Consider the following 24,466-nt stretch of genomic DNA (forward strand, 5'->3'; position numbering starts at 1 on the left):
TACTGTTTTTAATGGTCTCTAGGTTTTGGTTTTGTAACGTTTGAAAACGAAGATGTCGTGGACAAAGTATGTGAAATTCACTTCCATGAAATCAACAAGAAAATGGTAAGCTTTTATTTATAGTTTTCATTTGATTAACTCTTTTAATTCAAACTGTATCAATGAACATTATTTCTTCTACCTTTTGTTAAAAAGTTTTATTTATAGGTTGTTGATACTTAATGCTTATGTATACATATATATAAAATAACAAAACACAATAATGTGCAATTAAATAGTTCTTTTTCATTAATTTATATACAATTTAAAGTTATTCTAATACCATGTCAACTTAAAAATTCAACAAAGAGCAAAGCCTATCACGTAGAGAACTCATTATCTTGGTAACAGATAATCTCAAAATAATTTTCTGAAGCCATTATGTGTCAAACAGTTCTAGGAGATGCGTTTGTTTGCGTGTGTGTTTTCTTATAGCAAAGCCACCGTCTGCTGTGTCCGCCGAGGGGAACCAAACCCCTGATTTTAGTGTTGTAAATCTGTAGACTTATTGTTTGTCCCAGCGGGGGATCTGGGAGATGAGACCTTAGCTGTTAACAGTAAGCTTAGACAAAGCATAAATAATGCTTTATTTCACCAAGCAACTGATAACTTTAAATATTTGCTTGTAAATAACAGGACGTGATCTATATTAAAAATGTGTAAAACCTTTGGTATCCTTATGTATACCAAGAATATATAAAATTAATATTTGGTGACCTGATAAAGGACTAAGAACTAATATTAATTGTATGTAACTCAACAATTAAGTAACTGTCAAGTTAATTTTTTCTATACAATAATGTGTTTTCACTACTATTTTACGACTGTTCCTGTATTAAAGTTGTTTGGATACTAATCATTTACGTGGTAAATGTAGAATTCGGTTCTAGTTCTAGATTTAAAAATAGTTAATTTCAAATTTAACAAGCCTAGCGACAATTGTTACATTTGTTACTTTACTGGATTTAAATGTAACTTAATATTTTCGTACTCTACAATATTATAGTAAGCATATATAGAAATATTAATGTAACAAAACAGTTATTTTTAATTTTAACATTTGAAGGAATGGGAGCTAATACAAAAATATCACGTCCTTACACTAAGTGTACAAAAAGTTTTGTTGTACAAAAAGCAGAGATAGTTAAAACTAGAACTGAAACAGCTAAATGATAAACCGTACGCTCATAAGATAAATATTTAAAGAGAACTTACACAGCGGTAAGGAGATTCTACTGGGTTTATCGCAAGCTTCACACCTGTAACAAAATTAAAAAAAAAAAAGATGTAGCTGTTTAGATTCAAAATATCCTATCTCTAAATCTTAAAACTCTCATTCACTATCTACAAACAGTTTAGTATTCATTATGAAAGAGAAAAACATAAATAACAGAGAAAATATATCAGACAAGTTGTCACAGATAGACCACTGGAAGTGATGAGCAAACACTTATCTCTTGAAGTTGGTATTCCAGCCCCTGTAATAGTCACATATCCCCATAAACAGCAATGATTATCATTTGAGTTTAGTAATAACTCTGTACAAACACTTTAGTAGCATACAGTTCAAAGAAGCGGAAGGGAGTTTATTAAGTTTTTAGAATTTCAAGTATAAATCCAATATTTTTTCTTCTAATCGTAAGTAATTATTGACTTAGACACCGAAGTTTTCGTTGCGGATTAAATTAGGAATTCTTCTCTCCATGTCTCTGTCTAGATTGTTTTATTTTGTGTTTTTTAAGCTATGTATTATGACTATTATAATTTTTATGCTTGTTTTTGGAGGAAGCTTGGACAACACTAACGATTTGTTGTTTTTTTGTGACTAAACCCCAAAACTTCACAATGGGCTATATGTGCTCTACTTACCAGTTATATCAAAACTAGGGTTCCGGTTATAAGCCTTGATAGCTCTCTTGACCCTATCTGGGGAGTATCATTAATGTATTTACATGAAATAACTATAAATAAGTGGATTTTATGTTCATGTTCCTATTTTGTGACCATTGTTGCACTGAACTTCTGTGTATTTATGGTTGCAGAACGTGTTATTACCTTGTGGATTGTTGTTTGTTACCAAACGCAAAGCTACACAAAGGGCTATGTGTGCTCTGCCTAACACGGGTATCGAAACACGGCTATCGGTATAAGCCCACGGACATTCCACTGTACTACGGCGGGCATACTTTGGAGGTCAGCAATAAGACTGCCAACATACAGAGCTAAAATTCGGGCTTAAATATGAACAGAACGTAGATAGCCAATTGTATAGAATTGTACTGAAAACTGTTTACCAAACTGACTCTAGTCGTTACAAAAGACTCTGTCTAAAAATAAAACAAAGTAACTGTTATTGTTAACAACTTACAGCAATTAATTAATGAAGCTTAGGGATAAAGTATTACAGATATCTTGGCTGACAAATATATAGGTAGATAGAAAATTGTAAATTAGTGAATGGATAGACATATAAATATATACATATTTCATTTCATTTCCTAGTCGTTATAAACTTTGACACATTATCAAACAAATACAAAAATTATCACTTTAAAATAAATTTAAATAGTCACTAAATTGCGAAAACAATAACGTGGAAACTTACAAGATTCTGTTAATATAAACATAGAAAGATAAAATATTAGATCAGTATTATAATAGTAAAATTCTACTCGCTTCAACTTCCATACCATAGAATTTTGAGAGACTAAATTAAATAAAAATAAGGAAAAATAATAATTCAGAACTTGTGTAATTTTCATAACAGTAACAGAAGTAACTTAATTTCTGTGGATAGAGTTTTAATTTTCACGTGTTAGTAAATGATGCCATTTATGATAAACATATTTTAAAATGATCGTAAAGTCTTGTAACAATTTTATTAATACGTAATTACGATAAAATAAATACATTAATTCATACTAGTAGAGTTAATGTTAAAGATTAATGTGCGCGTTTTAAACACTCAACTTGTTACAGTATGATTGAACAGTTTAAAACATTCAGTGCTTCTAAGATGGCCCGGCATAGCCAGGTGGGTGAAGGCGTTCGACTCGTAATCTGAGGGTCGCGGGTTCGAATCCCAGTCGCACCAAACATGCTCGTCTCTTCAGCCGTGTGGGTGTTATAATGTTACGGTCAATCCCACTGTTCTTTGGTAAAAGAGTAACCTAAGAGTTGGCGGTGGATGGTGATGACTAGTTGCCCTCCCTCTAGTTTTACACTGCTAAATTAGGGATGGCTAGCGCAGATAGCTCTTGAGTAGCTTTGCGCGAAATTAAAAAAACAAACTAACTTCTAAAATTAAAAGTAACACGTTAGCCTTGAGTACTATCTTCCACATATTATCTACACTTGTTTCACCAGCTAATGAACTTCAGTGGTAAAAGGATGTTAATGATTTACAGGAAAAAAAACAACAGTCATGTTAATACAACAACAAAAAAAAGAATTAATTTTAAAGCTACTTTTACCGACTTATGAATACGTTCTTATTGACTACCAAATTACCGTCATTGCAAAAATGACAATAGGAGCATTATGTTAATTATGGTTAAATTCCACCATTCGATTACAGTAGTGCAAGAGTTGGTGGTGGATAATGTTGAACAACTATCTTTCCTCTAAGCTATTGTTTGTTTGTTTTTGAAATTCGCACAAAGCTACTCGAGGGCTACCTGTGCTAGTCGTCCATAATTTAGCAGTGTAAGACTAGAGGGAAGGCAGCTAGTCATCACCACCCACCGCCAACGCTCGGACTACTCTTTTACCAACGAATAGTGTGATTGACCGTTAATTATAACGCTTCCACGGCTGAAAGGGCGAGCATGTTTGGCGCGACGGTGATGCGAACCCGCGACCCTCAGATCACGAGTCACACGCCTTAATACGCTTGGCCATGCCGGGCCTCTTAGCTATTAGCTGTTTGAAAACGGGAACTGTGAGCACAGATAGCCTTATTTGTAGCTTAGCAAATTACGAAAAGAAAACAAAAACAGTAACAAGCAGCTATTGTAATCTAACCGTAAACGATTGGACTAGAAAGAGTGAATATAACTCGTCTCTGAAAATAAAAAAAAAACCTTTTGTTTTTGCATTTTAAGGCAATTTAATTTACCCGACCACATACGAATAAACGTTACTGAGTCGCTGTTAGAAATGAGAAGTAAACATGAATTTAAAGAAGGCTTAACAAATATTTAGAAATAAAGAAAGTTTGTATTATTGATTGCTCAAACAGTTTTCTCATAATTACTGTTATTAATTGATATGATATTGCACCAGATTCGTTTGTCTTACCCTCCAGTCTGCATAATCACTGGTTCTGTACTATTGATGTCTAACTATCCTGTTTGAAAATACTCGTATTTTTGATTAAATGTCTGATGTTTTGTTGGTTGAACACAAGATTACGTAGATTACCTACTGTAACATAGGACGCTTTCCGATAATTACAGTGTATAATATATTTTGTACGTGCTATGATACAGTGGTTAATCTATTTAACACATGCTGTGATTTTGTGGTTAATTACTTGCGCTATGATACAGCAGATGACCTGTTTAAGACCTACTATGATATATTAAGTAATTTATTTATCGCTTGCTGAAATACAAAGGATAATCTATTTAACATGTATTGTGATACAATGGGTGATCTTTTCAACGCATGCTGTGACAAAGTGATGTCTCCCGGTGGGATAGCGGTAAGTCTACAACGCAGAATCCTGGGCTCGATTTCCCGCGACGGACCCAGCACACAGTCTAATGTGGTTGTGCTGTAAAGCACCAACAACAAAGACAGAGTGAGTAATCAAATTACCCACTATATCACAGTACGTGTTAAACATTACCCACTGTATTTCAGCAAGTGATAAATAAATTACTCAGTATATTACAGTAGGCAATATATTTATCACGTGCTGGTATACAATGAGTAATCTGTTTAACAAGTACTGTGATACAGTGGGTAAAATTTTTAACATGATGTGTGGAAGTGTATAGTTATTTAATACTCTAGAACCCAGCGAGTTTATGATGATGTCTTTCATCCGATGAATAGGTGGAGTGCAAGAAAGCCCAACCAAAGGCGATGTTGGTGTCAAATAATGTACTTCGCAGTAGAGGCGCTGTTCCAGGGGCTTATGGTGGGTTTCTTACTAAATTATATTTATTTTACAGCTGAAGGAAGTTTGCTACATGGTTTTAGTTGTATATTTACTAAATTGTAGCTTAGTTACAATAGGCGTATGAAGATTGTATAATGATTGTGTTTGATACGACAGAAATATTTTCAGGCGTCAGACAGTAACGTATGTTCAGATATTGTTTATATCGAATAATACGTATAATGAAATAAATCGTAGGATTACCAAACTCGGCAAATGTATTAATTCTTACAAACATCTGTTTAATAAAAAACCAAAAAACTAACTACTTTCTAACACGAGAAACGTTTGTGTGCAACGTTTGTACGCGTGGGTTCTTGCGATTTCTTCGAACAAAATAATTGGCTGTTAAAATAATAGCTTTCTGTCGCGTTTTATGTAAACTTGAATATCTATTCTACATACAAAATAACGCATTTCATGTATAATAAGTTGATGAAATGGCGAGAAGGTGTTTGTATTATATTTATACAAATACGCATGTATATATTAGATATAAATGATAGGCTTGTGTATATATATATATACATTATATATAGATGATAGATTTTTGTATATTTATTTTTACACAGGAAAGGCAGTTGCGTGTGTTTTGAATTGTTGATTGTTTACAGAAAAGCTTATTATCACTATTTAATACACCAAATTACTATTATTAATTTATATATAATACATATAATGGCGGCCCGGCATGGCCAAGCGCATTAAGGCGTGCGACCATTCCTAATCTGAGGGTCACGGGTTCGCATCCGCGTTGTGCCAAACATACTCGCCCTCCCAGCCGTGGGGGCGTTATAAAGGCTTTTCATGTATTGTTTATTAATTAACAATGATATTTTGGTGTATTAACTAGTGATGATATGCTTTTGTATGACCTTATATTTATATTAATGCATGTGTTTGTTTGATATACATCTAATGCGCTTTTATGTATACTTAATATTAATGATAAGAACAACCCCAGGTATAATTGTGATCTGTATTCGGCACCCTTTGGTGTGCGCACCCTGTAGAGAGGCACCCATAGCCGACAACAAGTCACGGCCATGTTTACAGTGAACCTCTTTCTGTATGCAGGATATGGTGAATTTGATGTATATTTCACATAGATGATGGCTTTTGTATGTGAGTTACATGCAGATAAACGTATGCGTTAGTATCGTGTATTTATGTAATAAGCTTTTGTATGTTTGTTACACATAGATAAGCGCATATATTTGTGTGATGAAGTTTTGTATCTGGGTTGTATTGAACATAGACTTTCATATATATTTTATAAATATTATGAGATTTTCTATCTTTTGTACTTAGATAATCGCACATATTTGTATAATATATATATATATTGGTGATCGGCTTTTATATGTATTATGTTTTTGATGATAAGATGTATTTTATATGTAAACATACATAAGTATATGTAAAATGAGCGCCACAAGTATATTTAAATATTAATGTATTTTTTTATATAGATGTGTATGTACTATATATAGATAGTGTATAATCCTGCAGGGTAAAGGTAAAATAACTGAGAATGGTATTTTTAACATAAATCATTTTATGTTCTCCATTCGTGAATTGAAGTCTCAACTAAATACCTATGAATTTAGGTATATTCTACATTTGATAATTTTGAAATATTTTATATATATATATCCATAACATATTTTATGTACTTCTGAAATTTCACCGTCGCTAATAAATGTTCTGATTATTTTATGTGTTGTTATTAAATAACACTAATACATAAGAAAAAAAAAACCTGAGAAAACATACTATCACGCTTCCATGTTTTGTTACCGAAGTAAAAGTATATGCGCTTAATTTTGTTTCAGATCTTGTCTGGCCGTTTGGAACCTTAACAGAAAGTAAGTGTAGTGATTGTTACTTAGCAATTTTATATATGGTGTTTGTTACCGGGCGACATAAGAAAGGTGTTTATGATTTAGATATTTATGAATAATTCTTGGAGTTTGATAGTTTTTGTATAAACCAAGTGCCGTCATCAAACATACAAGGAAAGTGATATGAATTATACAGTTGATTACAATATGAATTTACGTATGAATTGATGGAAAATTATATTTCGATCGTTCTTGGTTTAAATGAGGAACACTCGCATTTTATTTGAATGAACTGTATATGCCAGTGATTCTCAACCTGTGTGCCGAGGTGTTTTTGAAACACATTACACTTTCTTGGGATTTTACAAGCAAGTCCAACACATCAGTCAATAAAAGCTACTATAGAGACTCTCCGAAACCTTCCAAAACAATCGATGGTTTTCATTGAACTCGAGCACTGAGAAGTTCATACTTAAATTTCATTCTCGACTGCAACGGTTTGACTGTTAGTTTAATTATGGCGCAACAAGCGCTTCGTACGTCATAAATGATGCATCAAACAATCAAACTGCTTCCTGGAAGACGTTCTCATTCTGCGGTAAGCTACAGCTACTACGCTGTAGGTAGGAATTTTATATCAACTGCAAAACTTCGTGCTTATCGTGTATGAATTAGCTTTATCATTTATCCAGTCTTGTACATTTTAATAAGAGCTCGCAACATTTAATGTAGATATCCATAGTAATTTCGGAATAGCAATCAGTATTTCTTCTTCAGTTTGAGTCGATCCAATGGACCGATCTCATGCACATTGGGTTATTAACATTTAAAAAGCTGTGTTCTTAAAATATAAAGTATTCGTGAATTTGAACACTGTGACGCAGAAAAATTAGACTAATTTTTTATTATTCACATTGTCAAGTTAAATTATTTTTAATTGGCCACACTGTTAATTAGAACATGGTAAAGTTGCTCAGGTCGGTGTTGGTTTACATTTTGTTATTGAGTGGGTTAGAAATACATAATCAAGTGTACTGGTAACTTACCTTACTTTGAGCTCTTCATAAAACTGCTTTTATTTTTATTCCAATAGGTTTTCCGGCATACACCTACGGACACGGAGGCTATTCCGGCTACGCTGGGTTTAATTATCCGTTTACAGGTATAAACTTAAAGAACTGTAATCCGTACCTTCTGTCCCACTCGAGTTTCTATAGTTTGAAGATGTAAAGGTTTATCAATTTAGTCACATTAGTAATAATTCAGTGACAGCTTCTGGTCGATATATAATTTGATTCATTATTGTTACAATTATATACGTCTAATAAATCACCTGTGAAAATCCACAGAATATTTTATATCCCTTGTTTTCAACGACCACGTATACCGTCATTTGAATTTTCAAGTAACTCCTACAGCCAGTACTGAGTGCCCCCAAACATCCTTGATACTCCATTAGCATCGCCCGGCATGACCAGGTGTGTTAAAGCGTTCGACTCGAATTCTGAGGGTCGCGTCTTTGAATCCCCGTCGCACCAATCATGCTCGCCTTTATAGCCGTGGGGGTATTATAATGTGACGGTCAATCCCACTATTCGTTGATAAAAGAATAGCCCAAGAGTTAGCAATTGGTGGTGATGACTAGCTGCCTTCCCTCTAGTTTTACATTGCTAAGTTAAGGACGGCTAGCGCAGATAGTTCTCGTGTAACTTTGCGCGAAATTTAAAACAAACAAACATACTCCATCAGTAAGCCCAAAATGAAAATTTCAATACCTAAACATAAATACTTATTTTTAACGACATCTAACATGTTATTGCCAATGTAAATATAAATCCGTGGACCCAGTTCTAAGAAAACTCCGAACAGTATTAAATCAAGCAAGGCGGCTCAATCTGCAAAAATAAGAACTGAGATCAATGTATGATCAGCTCTTTTATGCTCATACCTATATGCAAATACATCAGCGCTTTTGAACCTAGGTGGACCCAAAACATTTTTCCATCCTTTATTTTTTAAGCCTCTTCTCGACTCTTTCCATTTTTCTCGTTAATATGCTCTGTGTATAACGTGGATGGGAGTTAGGAGCCTCTTTGCAAAGTTTCAAGTAGCTCTGGTAAACATTGAGGGGATTTAAAATCTAGTAAATATAAATACATGAATTTAAGAATTACTATACATATAATCCGCGTCATGAAACTGATTTATATCTCTAACAAAGCAATATTCTCACTAAGAAAGATGAGGTCTTTACAATTAGTTTAATGTGTTCCATAACCGTAACAAATATTCAGAAGTCTTTACATTGTTTCTTCCTTATCGTCCCCTGCTGGGACAGCAGTACGTTTTCAGATTTACAACACTAAAATTATGGGTTCGATTCCCATCGGTTGACACAGCAGATAACCTGATGTGGCTTTGCTATAAGAAAACACAAACATACACTTTGACTCGGCATGGCCAGGTGGTTAAGGCATTCGACTCGTAATCTGATAGTTGCGGATTTGAATCCCCGTCGCATCAAACACGCTCGCCCTATCGGCCATGGAGGCGTTATAATGTGACGGTCAATCCCACTATTCGTTGGTAAAAGAGTAGCCCAAGAGTTGGCGGTGGGTGGTGATGACTAGCTTCCTTCCCTATAGTCTTACTGCTAAATTAAGACGGCTTGCGCAGATAGCCCTCGAGTAGCTTTGCGTGAAATTCAAAACAAACCAAACCAATTTTTCTTATCTCTCGGGTTAGCATCATAAAAATATATAATTTGCATTAAAATGAGTCTCGGTTTTTAAAGTAGTCCGTATTTCAAACACCAACGACTCATACATGTTCATCCAAACTTGTTCTATGAATACCGTTCAAAACTTTAAAAGTATGGTTCATGGAATTGTTTGAAACCATATTCGTTGCTTGACGCTACGACTGGAAGTAAGCTCCATGTACTTGAAAAGCTTAATAATACAAGAACAAACATTATAAAAAGAGAGAGTGTATATTTTTTGTTTCTATTAACCCATGATAGAGATAGTTAGATATAACTCTTTTCAGGTGTTATCAGCAGTAAGAGTTTTATAAATTAAATGAAAGTCAGACTGAATTACTACATTTCCGAGCTTCTGAAATGTTTAGAATAATCGTTAGTTTACTTATTACTTACAAGCTGATAAAGATATGTTAAAGAAAGATGTAAATTTGATATGTTTGATAATGATAGTATGAACATTTGTTACCTTTAATTTGATATGTTTGATAATGATAGTATGAACATTTGTTACCTTTAATTTGATATGTTTGATAATGATAGTATGAACATTTGTTTCCTTTAATTTCCAGAAACTGTTGAGAAAAATATATTTATGTAAAGTATTAAAAATACTTACGCGAAAACTATCAGATGATTCTAGTACAGTAGTATTAAAGAATAACTAACAAAGAGGTTAATATATCACAAGTACAAGACATTACCTCAGAAAACGCGAAATAAAATTGCATAATTTGTGTAGTGCACTAGTATTTCGCATGTGCATTAAAAATGAAGACACTTTTTTTTTGGCTCTCACACAATTATTAATGTACATTTGTGAAATACTGTTTTAAATGTGTTCACAGTAAAGTCAAGTGGCTTAATGTTTATTTGACCTTCTAATATTCCATATAAACCCTTATTACAGCCTTAATAATATTCATTTCAGGATTAAGTGTAATCCAACCCTTGGTTATAAGTGTTTCATAGGCCATTTATTCTTTTCAGGTATCGTTATATATCGTTTTCTATTTGCTTGAGACCACTGTCTTGCTTGAAAATGAATCATGTTCAACAGGCAACCTCTAAGGAAATGATGTGATGGATATAAATCTGCTTCCTCTCGAAAGCGCGGGTGTAATTAGTTTTGGTGAAGGACTCCAACATCATTGTCTAAAATATGGCCAACACTTATATTGAGTTCTCAACATTCTTTGCTGTAGATTTTGTACGTTGACTCTGATATCAGTCTCATCTTTGCCATCGAACAAGCTATCGATGATTGTTGTCAGATAATATGAGTTTGGATTCATCTGTAAAGAGAACCCTCTTTTATCTTTGTTCACCTGATTGCTTGAAGTTTGATGTCATTTCAGCCTTTTAGTCGGGTTATCTCTCTAAAGCGGTAATTTTTATAAGTTGCTCTTCCATAAGAGTCACTTCTTTCTATTGTGTATTTTACTACTCTGAAGATAAATGTAAAACCTATACTTACAGCTACGTTAAGTGGTAAAGTTCTGAATTTTGGAACTAGCAATCCAACTTTAACTTTGTGTGATACCACAAAACATTCTTCTTGATTTAAGCTGCAAGTACAAATAAGAGTAATAGTCAATTCGTTAGCATGAATGATGGGTTATAGATGTTGATTGGCTGCCTGCCATCTGGTTAGTAGTTCAACATTAGGAACGTCAGCAGACAGCCTTAGGAGCTTTGTCAGAAATACAGAATATCAGACACTAAATCTATTGGATTGTCGTGTGCCAATAATATAAAAAGCATATCTTGAATTACTTAGCATCACTTTTGTAAAGTTTGATGTTTCTATCTAGATCACTTCCATTATCAGATAATAGTTCACGTACAGCTCCTACTGTAACATAAACTGCTGTAACATTCACCAGACAAGACTTATATTTCTACATCTTGTCATGTTGCATATCTATCTTTGAAACCATGAGTGCATTCACCACACTGATAATAGTATGATGGTTTGTATTTTTATAAGCATTATGTTAGTATGACACTGACTAGTTAGATGTCTAACTATGGCGTAAACTAGCAGCAGAAGAGTGTACTCTGGTGCAATTTATTTTTATACAACAGAGGTAAACTTCCATAATTATGATGGTTTCATTTTTCAGTTGTATTCACTATTTCTTATTTATTTAAAATACTGTATTTCAATATGCATAAGAGTAACATGATTTTGAATATTCCTATTTTAAGTTTGAAATTGGAATGGCGCATCTACTGTGACATTCTACTGCTACCTAATTTTAGAATTTACAAAGTAATAAATAGCTTGTTTCCTTGTTTTAAAGAAAAACCACATTAAGTTATTCGTTGTATTCACCATAGGAATCAAAACCCAAAATTTAGCATTGTAAGTCCGTAAACTTAACGCTGCTCCATCAGGAGACATGATATATATAATAAAACCCAATAAAATGTATAAAAGTGCTATAATGTAAATTTTAAACTTTGTCAACAACTACATAAATACAAACCAAGCTTCATTCTCACCAGGATTTCCCGGAGAGACACTAGAAGCATACTCAAATTCAATCAATAGAAAAATAACCATATCCGAACTAAAGATTAATATCAAAAACTTGAAGAACACTTCCCCCGGACATGACCAAATACCAAATATTATTCTCAAAAAACGTTCCACTCTCCTACTACAACACCTCACAAACATCATGAACATTTCACTAGCGACCGGGTATTACCCTGACACGTGGAAAAAAGCCATCATAACAACAATCCCCAAGAAACAAACTAACATAACAAATCCAGATAATTTCCGCCCCATCAGTCTGTTAAGCTGCCTTGGCAAACTGATGGAGAGAATTATCTCCAACTGTCTCCTCCATTTTTGCGAATCAAACAACATCCTTCCAGAATCTCAAAATGCCTCCAGAAAAATAGACAAACAACAGATCACCTCACACGACTCACCGAATCAATCTACAAAGCTTACAACAACAATCAAGTAACCATCGGGGTATTCCTAGATGTCAAAAAAGCATTCGACAGCGTTTGGCACAACGCCATCATATACAAACTAAATCACCTACAAATAAATCCTACGATAGTCAAATGGATTTCAAATTTTTTAACCAATAGAACAGCACAAGTAAAAGTCAATAAAACCATATCCAAATTATTTAATATAACGGCAGGAGTGCCCCAAGGATCAGTCCTCTCTCCACTTCTATACATAATTTTCGTCAGTGACATACCTTTTCCAAATCTAACATACACACACAATTCACAATACGCAGACGACATCGCAATCTGGAGCACCTCCAGAAACCCAGTAATGGCCACGTCTCGCGTACAAGAATCACTAAACAACGTCTCAACATGGAGCAACAAGTGGAGGGTCGTGTTAAATCCGACAAAAACACAAGCAATCACCTTCTATAGAAAACTAAAGAAGCAAAGAAAAATCTAGAAAAATAAAACTATCACTTGGAAACACAACCATTAACATGAGCAAAACATCACATTCCTTGGCGTCACTTTCGACACAAAACTAACATGGAAAAAACACATAAACAATATACACTCATCAATAAGAAAAAGGATTTCATATCTAAAGACTATAACTGGTAAACAATCGAAATGCGCGCCGAACACCATTATACAAATATACAAGGCTTACATCCGTCCACTAATAGAGTACGGATGTCAAGTAACATACAATATGTCAAACAACACACTCCAAAAAATCCAAGTGCAACGAAACAAAATATTAAAATCCGCATTCAGTTTACCATCTTTTACGCCAACAAATTATCTACACCAAATTAGTAATTTACCAACTATAAGAGATAGAATAACAGAACTTTCTCTCAAATATTATCTAAAAGCAGAAAATAGAAACAAACTAACGGCATCACTACAAACTTTCAAGTGCACCAACAAAATACATATTACAAATATTTCAAGAATCACAATCCACTCAACAAAGAATCTAAATAAATAAAATCTATGTTATTAACATGAATTCCTTTTTTTCAGGTACAACGACAGGCAAAATTTGAAAGTGGTTTTCTCGGGCAGTTTCCCCACATCAAAATCTTCAGGCAATTTCTAGATCCCAGCCCAGGCAACCTTTTGCCATACGAATCGGGCCGTTTGATTTGATCTGAATTTGAATGAATTACATTCAAATCGCCCAACTTTTCCTTTCGGGACAGGTCCCGGCCTTTCTTTCCACTGCTGCCTTTGCCTCCACCCAAAAGAACATTTAGTGAGATATTCTCCACCCATAAAGTCAAAAATAATAACGATAATTAATTTATTAAAATAATAATAAAAAAAACCACCACTTAATCTTAATTCCACGAAAGGGGACGAAGAGGAACTACAAAGTTCCTGAATTTTTTTCTGATTTCTCTCTCTCTAAACTGAACCCTTGCCACGTTAGTTTATTTAGTTTAGTTAGTTTTTAAACTTTTAAAATAAATTCCAAAATTAATAACAAAATAATAATTGAAAACAATTTAAAGACAATAACATAAAACACGACATCATGTTCATTAAACGAAATGTCAATGAAAGTTGAATTTTTTCATAATTTTCTTCATATTCCACATCATTTGTAAACTAAAGTATTAACAGAATTACAAAACTAGAAATAAAAAAATAGTTTTTAATGAAAATCAATTTTTTCTAACTGTTTAAATTGATTTAGTTAACCGTTTTCAATGTTGCAACAAACTTTTTGTCATCTCTAAAGGGTAAGTCTTTATGCTTTGTAATGTGGGAATTGGTTCACTCTTCAAGTTTCCTTATTACATCTATTGTGTTCACGCTATTCACAAATGTTACGCGGATATACAAAATGCCTACATTCCGCCTTTCGGTCATTGTCCTATTCCTCGGAAAGGCCTTCGATAATTTTCACAGGATCAGATAAAGAAGCTGGTTCTTGAACCTATATTTCTTAAGTCTTTGGTTCCCAGACGTCAAATTACTGGTGCATGTATTCACAGCACCTTATTACTCTTATACCTGCATAATATAAGAAACGCCAGGTTCGTATAGGTCGGTCATTCTGACTGTCCTATTGAATCCAGAATGAGCATATGAGCAGAATGAGATATTTTACTTGAAACATGATGGAACTGAATCTTTGCAAGAAGATTGTTTCTTTCACTAATGACCTCTATGTCATACAATCATTCACCACAATTGATGGTTACATAACACATTAGGGCATAACTGTGGCTTGTTGACTTAATATTCAGTCTTAACCAGTAAGGACAGTGTGGTTTATTTGGTGAATGCTATGATGTGTATGATGCTGCCTACTTCAGCTGAGGTACACTCAATATCAGTGATCACAGTCATTCTTCAGACAACTATGGAAGTTTCAAACTCACATCACTTTCTTATATCTTTTTACATGTTGACCTCTTTCAGTTAAACCTCCGAACTCTACAATATGTTGAAGTTCAAGCACGTGTTATGAGACTGCAGAACCATCTTTTGTCTTTTGTATGAGAGCAGACCTATAGCAGTTTCAAAAACAAAGACAGAAAAACAGTGATGGTTCTCGGGTAATTCTCGATAAAATGAATTTGTAGATTCTTAAATAATCATGCTCAGTAGCTTCCATTGTTTTTATGCAGTGACACATTGCCCATACCAATTACTGCGCGATTTAGATTGGATTTCTCTATAGGTTGTTAATTGAACCCCTTTTGCAGAAAGAATGGAAAGTGGGTGATTATACCAGATACGATGAAGAAAATACAATACATCTCTAAGTCCTCTTTTGGCAACAGCCACATCATGTGGTATGTGATTGTTTTTATCATCATTTCTACCAAGACTGAGACAGTGTACTCATCAGTGGATACAACTATCATTAGTTGGACAAGTAGCATCTTCTTATGGATATAGTAACATCACTTCTTGAAGGCATAAATGATATATATATGTCATCTGTAACTAGAATTGTTAAATTATTGTTTTCTGCTAAAAGATATTGTTAAAGAGAGATTTTATGGTTAGATATCACAAATCTAAATAAGAAATACCGTGAAATATAATTTTCCAACAAAATAGAAAGAGCCTAATTTACTATTATCTTCGTAGTAAAAGTATTTTTCAAACCTAAAGCTATAAACAAAATTATACTGGATAATCCAGCACAGTCTTTAATAAGGATAACTCCCAAACAGGATAATGTTCCTCAAAGATATAATCTTAGTAAACGAGCCATCCAGCCAAATTAAGGCATTTGCCTTCAGTTACCTTGTGACTTTTGTCGAAGTTTATTCCACTAGGAAGCTTTTTTTCTTCCTGTTGCAAGTGGTTTCTAACAGGTCCATCACACCCACTTTATTATCACAAGCATGGTCTTTTATTTTTATATCTATTATCTAGCATAAGTCGGCCACAAACGGGTTTCTGTTCTGCTGATGTTTTGAGCACTGAGATACAGAACGACGACAGCATTACACATAATAAATATTTAGGTTTATGCTTCAATGATGTAAAAATAAGTACATTTTGGTTACATAACACATTAGGGCTTGTTGACTTAATATTCAGTCTTAACCAGTAAGGACAGTGTGGTTTATTTGGTGATGCATTAGAATAGTGATGTGGAGAAAAATCGTAGCTTGATTGTGTGCTGATAATTTCACTGTCATCTGGAGTCGGAACATCGGATATTTGGCATTATAAATAACACTACTATTGGAGATGACATTTTGTGCAAAAAGTACAATTATCGAAAGAAGTTTTCTTTTCTGTTTAAAAAGGTATTTCTTAGTGCATCATTACGTATTACTGATGTGCATCTCTTCATTCAGGTACACAGTTTACACGGCATAAAATACATCTTTATTCTATTGTTATGAGTGAAGGATGTCATGTTAACATAAGTTTAGTGTGCTTTATAAATCACTCATTAAGAAGTCTGGCAAATATTATTGATCACATTATCACAAAAGTTTCTCAGGTACATTAAATTTCTAATGTGCATCCATGTGATTGATTAGGGCTAAGCAAGTTGTAGTTTCATTGCTTGATATGTAGGATATACATAACATTATTACGGAATTATTCAGAAGTTACATACCGCTTGTTGTATATTTGCATCACCAAGTCTAAACATTTCAAAATATGATAAAAACAATTGATTTTAAGACAAATATTCAGAGCTGTATTTAAAGAACATCATCTTTTAATAGTTATCATACTTTATTTTGTTTGTTTTAAATTTTACGTAAAGCTATACGAGGACTATTTGCGCTAGCCGTTCCTAATTAAGCAGTGTAATACTAGGGAGAAGGCAGCTAGTTATCACCACCCACCGCCAACTCTTGGGTTACTCTTTTGCCAAAGAATAGTGGGATTGTCCGTCACATTATAGAGCCCCCACGTCCGAAAGGGCAAGCATGTTTGGCGTTATGGGGATTCGAACCCGCCACCCTCGGATGACGAGTCGAGCGCCCTAATCATCTGGCCATACAAGGCCATTATACTTCATAATGACAAACAAGTGTTCACATTGGAAAATATGCAAAGTTTGATAAATGATCGTAATCAAACTGAGCAAAACTGCAAAAGTAAGACCGACATAATTTTTGATACACGGAAGGAAAACATAAAAATCTACATATCCTATAGTAAAGAGCGAATCCAAGGTATTTAAAAAAGGAGCGTCGAAATAACCGGATATCAGAAAGTCTGAGAGGGGGATTTGCCCTTCTCTGAAAAACTGAAGATTTTAAGTTTGAAATCTTTCTAAATCCAATTTCTGACATTTTTCATTTATTTTTTGGTGCTGCATACCATTGGTAAGTCAGCATTGAAGGAATTTAAATGACGAATATATTTTGTTACAGTCAATAAGATATTTTCCTTCATTTACGAAACTGACTGTTAGAATCATGATCCTGAAGTGACCCCTGGAATTATGTTATGTCAAGCGTTGTTCAGTGATAGGCTACGGAGAAGGATAGAATACTTGAAAAGAGATTATTCAAAGACATGTGGTAGATTTAAAAAAGAACATAATATCTTGGAATAAACCACTCTTTATGGCTATTCTTAACTAGTACATATTACAGATGGTCGAGACTCTATTCCAAACAACAGTTATGCTCGTATTTCCAGAAAGCAACTAAATATAATATTTCTCCTGCATACATCTCTAATTTTGACTTTTGAAGGTCATTATATTCTTTCAATATGAAATTCTCCTCATTCGCTTTCCTTACAGATAGCACTATGGTATTCATCTTCATCCATGGTTCCATCACTTTCTTAAATGGTTAACATCATGTGTATGTATTGTGCCTCCAGCAACCATGACCCTTTCTGTGTGCTTGACTTTTGATTGGCAAAAGACATTCCTTTTCCATCGTTGATTGGAACTAAACAAGTGAAATATAGATACGGTTGTTTAAAACAGTTTGTGTCACTGTTTCAAAGACAAAATTACACGTTGGTTTTAGCCCTTTGCAACTTTTCCTTCGCGCAGTAAGGACTTTCTTGCAACTACTATTCTCTAATGGATATATCGACGCTTGGTTGTTGAGGCTTTACTTATGAAAACTTTGTTTGTACATAACTTTTTAATATTGTGAACAAGGTCTGTGGTAAGTTTTCTTCGTATTTTTCTTAGCGCATTAGTTTTTAGCCGCGGCATAGCGACTCATAAAACGACTCTGATTTGTTGTCGTTTTTTTTTTTAAGTACAAAGCTTCAGCTCATAGCTCCAGTTTTTGGTCTATTTCAGAACTAGTTACAGTTTTGGACGCATGAGGCAAACATATTTGATTGATGTATTTGGCCACTCCCAAGGTCTCTATTGAGGAGTCTCTCTTGTTTGGTGTTTAACATCTCTTTTTAGTGGGCTGTTTTCTTCGTTTTTTTTTCATTATAAGACTACTATATCTTCAACGTGTACTTCATAGCACTAAGTGAATGGCTAAGGTTTTTGCAACCTTTCTTAAACTCCAACCAACATCTTGTAAAGATTTCACTCTTAACTATATCAAAAGGTGTTAATTACCTCTGTTTTGATATTTTAATGTCAACGATATACTAGCTAGCCATATTTTGTGAATCAGAATAATCTTCATACCTAAATGTAGCTGGATGATAAATTCAAATGTGAAAGTTTCAAATTTTTGTCAATGATGACTTGTACAAAAACTAAAGGTGCACATGTGTGACAATACTGAACCACTTGTATTTAAATTAGGCATCTTGAATAACTTTTAAAACACTTACAACACTTTTGCAGGATTTTTTTTTGTTTTACTATTTCAGTTTCAAATTAATCAAATGTGTAACGCATTTATTATTTTAATGCTTCTTCCAGCATTGTATATTACAATGGTTTTGTTTCACAGATACAAGTCAAATCTGATGCAGCAGAGGTTTTTTAATACATTTTCACGTTATTCTATGTAATACTGCGATTTTAGTTTTCCATAACTAAAGTGATAAGTTAACTGTATCAGCTATATGTCTTACGAAGAGTTGTTATTATGATAATTAATTTCTCCAAAAGGAGGTCGAAAGCAGTCTGGAGGGGTCATCTGTTTTAATTATTTGCACCACTATATAGCAGCGTTTTGCCTGTCAGTCGGTCGGTAGACACTAAAATGACGTCACATAAAAGATCCGTAACGTTGCAATTAGTACTATTGTGATGTCAGTAAAACATGTGCATGTCATGAATCACGTGAAGAATTATGCACTCTGTAGACTACAACACAATATGACATACGACCTTCAAAAGCAAGAAATAAGTATAATTGTTACTCTTAATTTTGGTTTTATTTACCATTGAAACAGAACTTACGGAAGTACGTCTAGTAGTCACGTTTTTTACTATTAACTGCTCGCGAAACAACTTAGTTATATTTTTTACTTAGAATTTAACACTGTTGCTTACTCATAGCTTTCAGAGCAATTAACAATAATATTTTTATGTATTTTCACTAAGAGTCTCCAGTGTACTAATCCAGGGACATCTGGCCTTGCAGTCAGCTCACTTGCGCGGTTTAGACTCAAAATCATAACTTTATATAATTTTGTTTTGCATTTTTTCTTAAGTTTTTGTTATTTTAAAAATTTTATTTCGTCTTTTGTTAAGTAATCGATGAACATCTTAATACTAGTTTACTATTTTTAAGCTTTTTGCCGGACTGTTTATCGGAAATCTGCCAGTAGATAGTATTCGAAAAGTTTTCAGTATAGACAGCTTTCTAAATTTTGTTTCTAGGCGGGTTCCAAAAGTTTGTCACTAGTTAGTATTGGAAAGTTCCAGTGTGTGTATCGTAACTAAAACAGTTTCTAATTCTTGATCCCTTTAAGTTATAATTTAACTGTAACTACTTTTTATATTCTCATTATCTCAGTCTCTTCAAATTCTAATTATACCGTAACCAGTAATTTTCTATTTCTTTATTATTTTCTAGTTAATTACTTTTCAAGTTTCTCACTTTAATGGTCTAGTTAGGTCAAAGACCTTTACTCCTGTCACCAGTTTGTTACGTCATTGTCCTTTAGTTCTGGTTTGTGGGTGTTTGAGTTACAATCGATTGTTACGGATTTAAGATATTTTGTGTGAGTGTGTGTCTTTGTGTGAAGGGGAGCTATATGAGCTTGGAGGTTGTTATATAATTGAAAGTGGTATTAGATTAATTACAAACTGATGACAATTGAACTTTTCGGAAAGGCTGTATTGATATTGACAGATTAGTTTCATAAAATATTAAAGTGAATAAGTTAAATATTTATACTAATATTTGTTTCATGTATTTTTTTGTAAATTCTTTTTCACGTGACATTTATTAAATTTCAGGCTTGCTGTTTATGCCCTCTGATATGAATAAAGGTTCTGTACAGGATTAAGCATGTTACATTAACACTAAAACAAGTGTATATACGCAAATCAGCAAGTCGCGTGACAAGTACAGCTAATATAAAGTCACAATGACATGTCATGCATCAGAACAACATTTTGATATGGTTTGACGTTTCGTAAGTAGTGCGAGTTCACCGAAAATTGATTGCTTTTGGGAATTATATGTAACATTTTCTTCTGTACAACGTGTTTATACACTAAGATAATAAAGATATGGTAAAATTTGGGATTTAAAATTTAGATTTGTTTGTTTTGTTTTTGAATTTCGCGCAAAGCTACACGAGGGCTATCTGCGCTAGCCGTCTCTAATTTTGCAGTGTAAGACTAGAGGGAAGGCAGCTAGTCATCACCGCCCACCGCCAACTCTTGGGCTACTCTTTTACCAACGAACAGTAAGAAGGACCGTTACATTATAACTCCCCCACGTCTGAAAGGGCTAGCATGTTTGGTGCGACCGGGATTCGAACCCGCAACCCTCGGATTACGAGCCGAACTCCTTACTCCACCTGGCCATGCCGGGACCTTAAAATTTAGAATCTTGAGATGTCCAATGGATCAACCTAGGGACCCAAGATCATCCAGAAAGAGAGTTACAAGAAGTCGTACCCCAGTCACAGTGAACTAAATACCACGTCTTGTAACGTGGGAGAATCCACGAACACAAAGGCCAATGGCAAAAATGTCTGGGATAACAATACACAACATGATTTAAAAGAAACTCCATCTCGAAGTGAGGTCAACAGGTTAATCTAGATAAGACTTCCACAACTACTATTCGTTCACCACATACCTCAAGCAGCTGGAGAATGAAAGGCGTATTTACACTTTTCAATAAGAAACGTCGTTCAACTCGCTCACAAATGTTTATGTCATTGAGCTGTTGAAACGAGCGCTGGACAACCGTCGTCCTTGTACAGTATACAGGAATAAGCGTCGAGCTTTGGAAAAGACAGCTTTATGACGGAACCTTCTGTTATGGAAACTACGCTGCAGGGCCATATTTAAGAAACGCTGTTGCCATAAACATTGAAAAGTCGTGTTGAGGCTCCAAACTCATTGTAATATGGGCCTGCCTTCTGGTAGAGTTCGGGATATTTGAGAATTTGCAATTTAAACTGGGGGTACATCATAAGAGTAAAAGGCAATCCTTTAGTATGAATGGTGGGTATTAAGGCGCTGTTGCCTGGCCATTGTAGTTTTGCATGAATACAATATACAAATACAAGTGCGTTTTAATATAACATAATCAACACTGTGTACGTGTGGATTAAATAATTTGTAGGAACATGATGTGGCGCATAGGAGAGAGTCTTAAAAGTTTTGGATATTTTTCATGGTGTGGTGAGTCTCGAGAAGCCCATATAGGCTTATCGTAAGCTGGTTGAAAATTTTTAGGATATCATTTGTAGAGCGGACATACAAAAAAGTATTCACTGGAATACTTTTCAAGGCAATTTTCTTTGGTCTACATTTTCTTATGAATATTCATAGTGTGATTTTTCCAGGTAGATCCAATATTTATGGAAGGTATAAAAATAGTTTTTTTTTTTAAAGTTACAAGCTTCAGTCATGTGTTGTACAGAACTAGTTTAGTAGTGAGTTTGTCGTGATGTTTCACAAACTTACGAATGTCAGGGCTAGCTAAAAAAAAAAATACATCGTCGTTACTAAGTGTTTGAGGAGGGATATTAGTATCCGAATTTAGTTTGATATATGTATTTTATGTCTCTCCTTGTAAACAAAATGAGATAGGTATTTCTATTTTGCTGCGTAAAACAACGTTTTTTAAATGTTAAACCTATGTAACTGTAACATTTTGTTAACAGCCAATCTGAAATTTCAATGATCTTTCTAACTACTGATTGTTACATAGTTACATAATGAATTTGCAGTTTATTCTTCACACCATAGGTAGATAAATATATCACACCATATTTAGTTTTGTTTTTACTGAATTGTTCAGCTAAATACAAATTAAAGAAATAAAAACAAACTAAGTTTTGGTGTTATAATGTCTCTTATTTTTAGAATTCTTTTATGTATGGTGAGCTGAACATCATATAGCTTTATCTATATATCGAAATTTCTTTGGGTCATGCTTGTTGAAAAGTGCTTTGTATGTTTTATTTCAACTTCCATCCCTTTCTTGCTTTGCTAGGCCTCTTCTGACTCATTGTTACATAATTATATTTTGTAGCACAATATAAACCATGCTAGCTCATCTAACTAAATTATACCAGTGACTGCTGTAATGTTAATTCAGATGTAACAGGATTCTGTATATAATTACTACATTAGTGGGATCAGGGTTGTTACAAATAAGACCAGCAGGTGGCAGTTTACGGAGAATCTTATTTCGTAAATATCAAAGTTAAAGAGTTGAAATTTACGAGTGAGTTTTGTTGTGAGTTTTCAAACTTGTTACACGAACTTTTCTGAATTTCTTTTAGTAATTTAGTTTTTGTCTAAATTTTAGAAGGTGTAGGAAGATTTATTGCTGGTTTAGTTTTAACTGATTTTGAATTTTAACCATCAGGTGGTATACAGTGTACCCCTAATTATGCTTCACTACTATCTGTAAGTCTTGTTTTTACCTTAGGTAAAGACAACTATGTTTCTAAAGATTGTTGTTAGAACAAAAACTTAATTCACCAGTCAGGCTGTCTATTTAAATAACAATTTTTAACTGTATTAACAGGTAAATTATTTATATTTCAAACTCGTCCTTACTACCTCAGTCACAGCTAATTATACTGAAATTGTTTTCCTACCATTTTTCACAGGCTTTCACGGATTCAGTTATTTCACGGCTCATTCCACAGCCACAGCTGAGCATCCCCAAACGACCTACCACGGTGAGTCGTATTCTTTCTAAAGGCACTTGACCTGAGTCCACATACGTAATTGTTACTAGCACCATCGTACTCGAAGTTTACTATTAACTTTCCGGTAAAATCTTGGGCGTTCTTTAGTTCCAAGCGTGAAATAGGTTACAAGAATCATCTCTCGCTCTCAGGCAACCTCTGAAGTAGCCATCGTTTCATTTTTATCCTTTCAGAACATCTGTGATAACAACTACATTATGATTGAAATAATTAATTAATAACGAATCCTTCAAAATCTTATATTTGTTCTGTCAGATCATCAAAATAACAGATCTGGTTTAAGATATTTTACAACTTGCAACCCGTTTTTACCACTAATAAGCTTTATTTGAAGTAAAGCCAAATATTATGCTTCGCTTATTATTTGTTTCTAGAATTTACGCTTCGTGTATGCGTTTTTTCTGTCTGAGATATTTCGTTACGGACAGCTTATGACAGACTTTTTGTCTCGAAAAACATTTCGTTATGACATTCAGGCTACCGTTACATCGCTAAGAAAGGTTTCGTTTATAACTATTGTTTGTGATTGGTGAATTTTATCTCAAGAATGCATCCGAAACTCCTTACCCCTCTTTGGCACATCATAATACAAGCTTAGACATCCTCTCCCCTCTAGCATTATGAAGTTTATAAAATGGTACCCAAATGATTATACAATTTACGATCTATTATCCATTTTTTATTACACTATGTAACACAAATTTTGTTCCTGGATAGTATGTTATTTAATGTCTTATGTTGTAAAAGTGCAGAAAATGGTCATTATTCCTTTCAAACTTTGCTTTTGTGACCTGGATAATGAAATTTAGAAATTAAACTATTTTCTATGTAAAAATGGGCAAATTTGCACATTTTCATTTACATATGAATCAA

The 24,466-nt window shown here is 33.8% G+C and overlaps 1 protein-coding gene across 1 annotated transcript in view; it reads left to right on the forward strand.

Annotated features, from left to right (window-relative positions):
- LOC143239074 (RNA-binding protein Musashi homolog Rbp6-like) overlaps positions 1-24,466 on the forward strand; it is a 120,200-nt gene that overhangs the window by 85,282 nt on the left and 10,452 nt on the right. Inside the window, exons 8-12 of the mRNA XM_076479869.1 lie at positions 23-105; positions 5,101-5,185; positions 7,042-7,074; positions 8,144-8,212; positions 23,492-23,563. Coding sequence (XP_076335984.1) covers positions 23-105; positions 5,101-5,185; positions 7,042-7,074; positions 8,144-8,212; positions 23,492-23,563 — 342 coding nt within the window. The remainder of the gene's footprint in view (positions 1-22; positions 106-5,100; positions 5,186-7,041; positions 7,075-8,143; positions 8,213-23,491; positions 23,564-24,466) is intronic.

Source organism: Tachypleus tridentatus, chromosome 13 (genome assembly GCF_004210375.1).
Source record: "Tachypleus tridentatus isolate NWPU-2018 chromosome 13, ASM421037v1, whole genome shotgun sequence".
Taxonomy (NCBI): domain Eukaryota; kingdom Metazoa; phylum Arthropoda; class Merostomata; order Xiphosura; family Limulidae; genus Tachypleus; species Tachypleus tridentatus.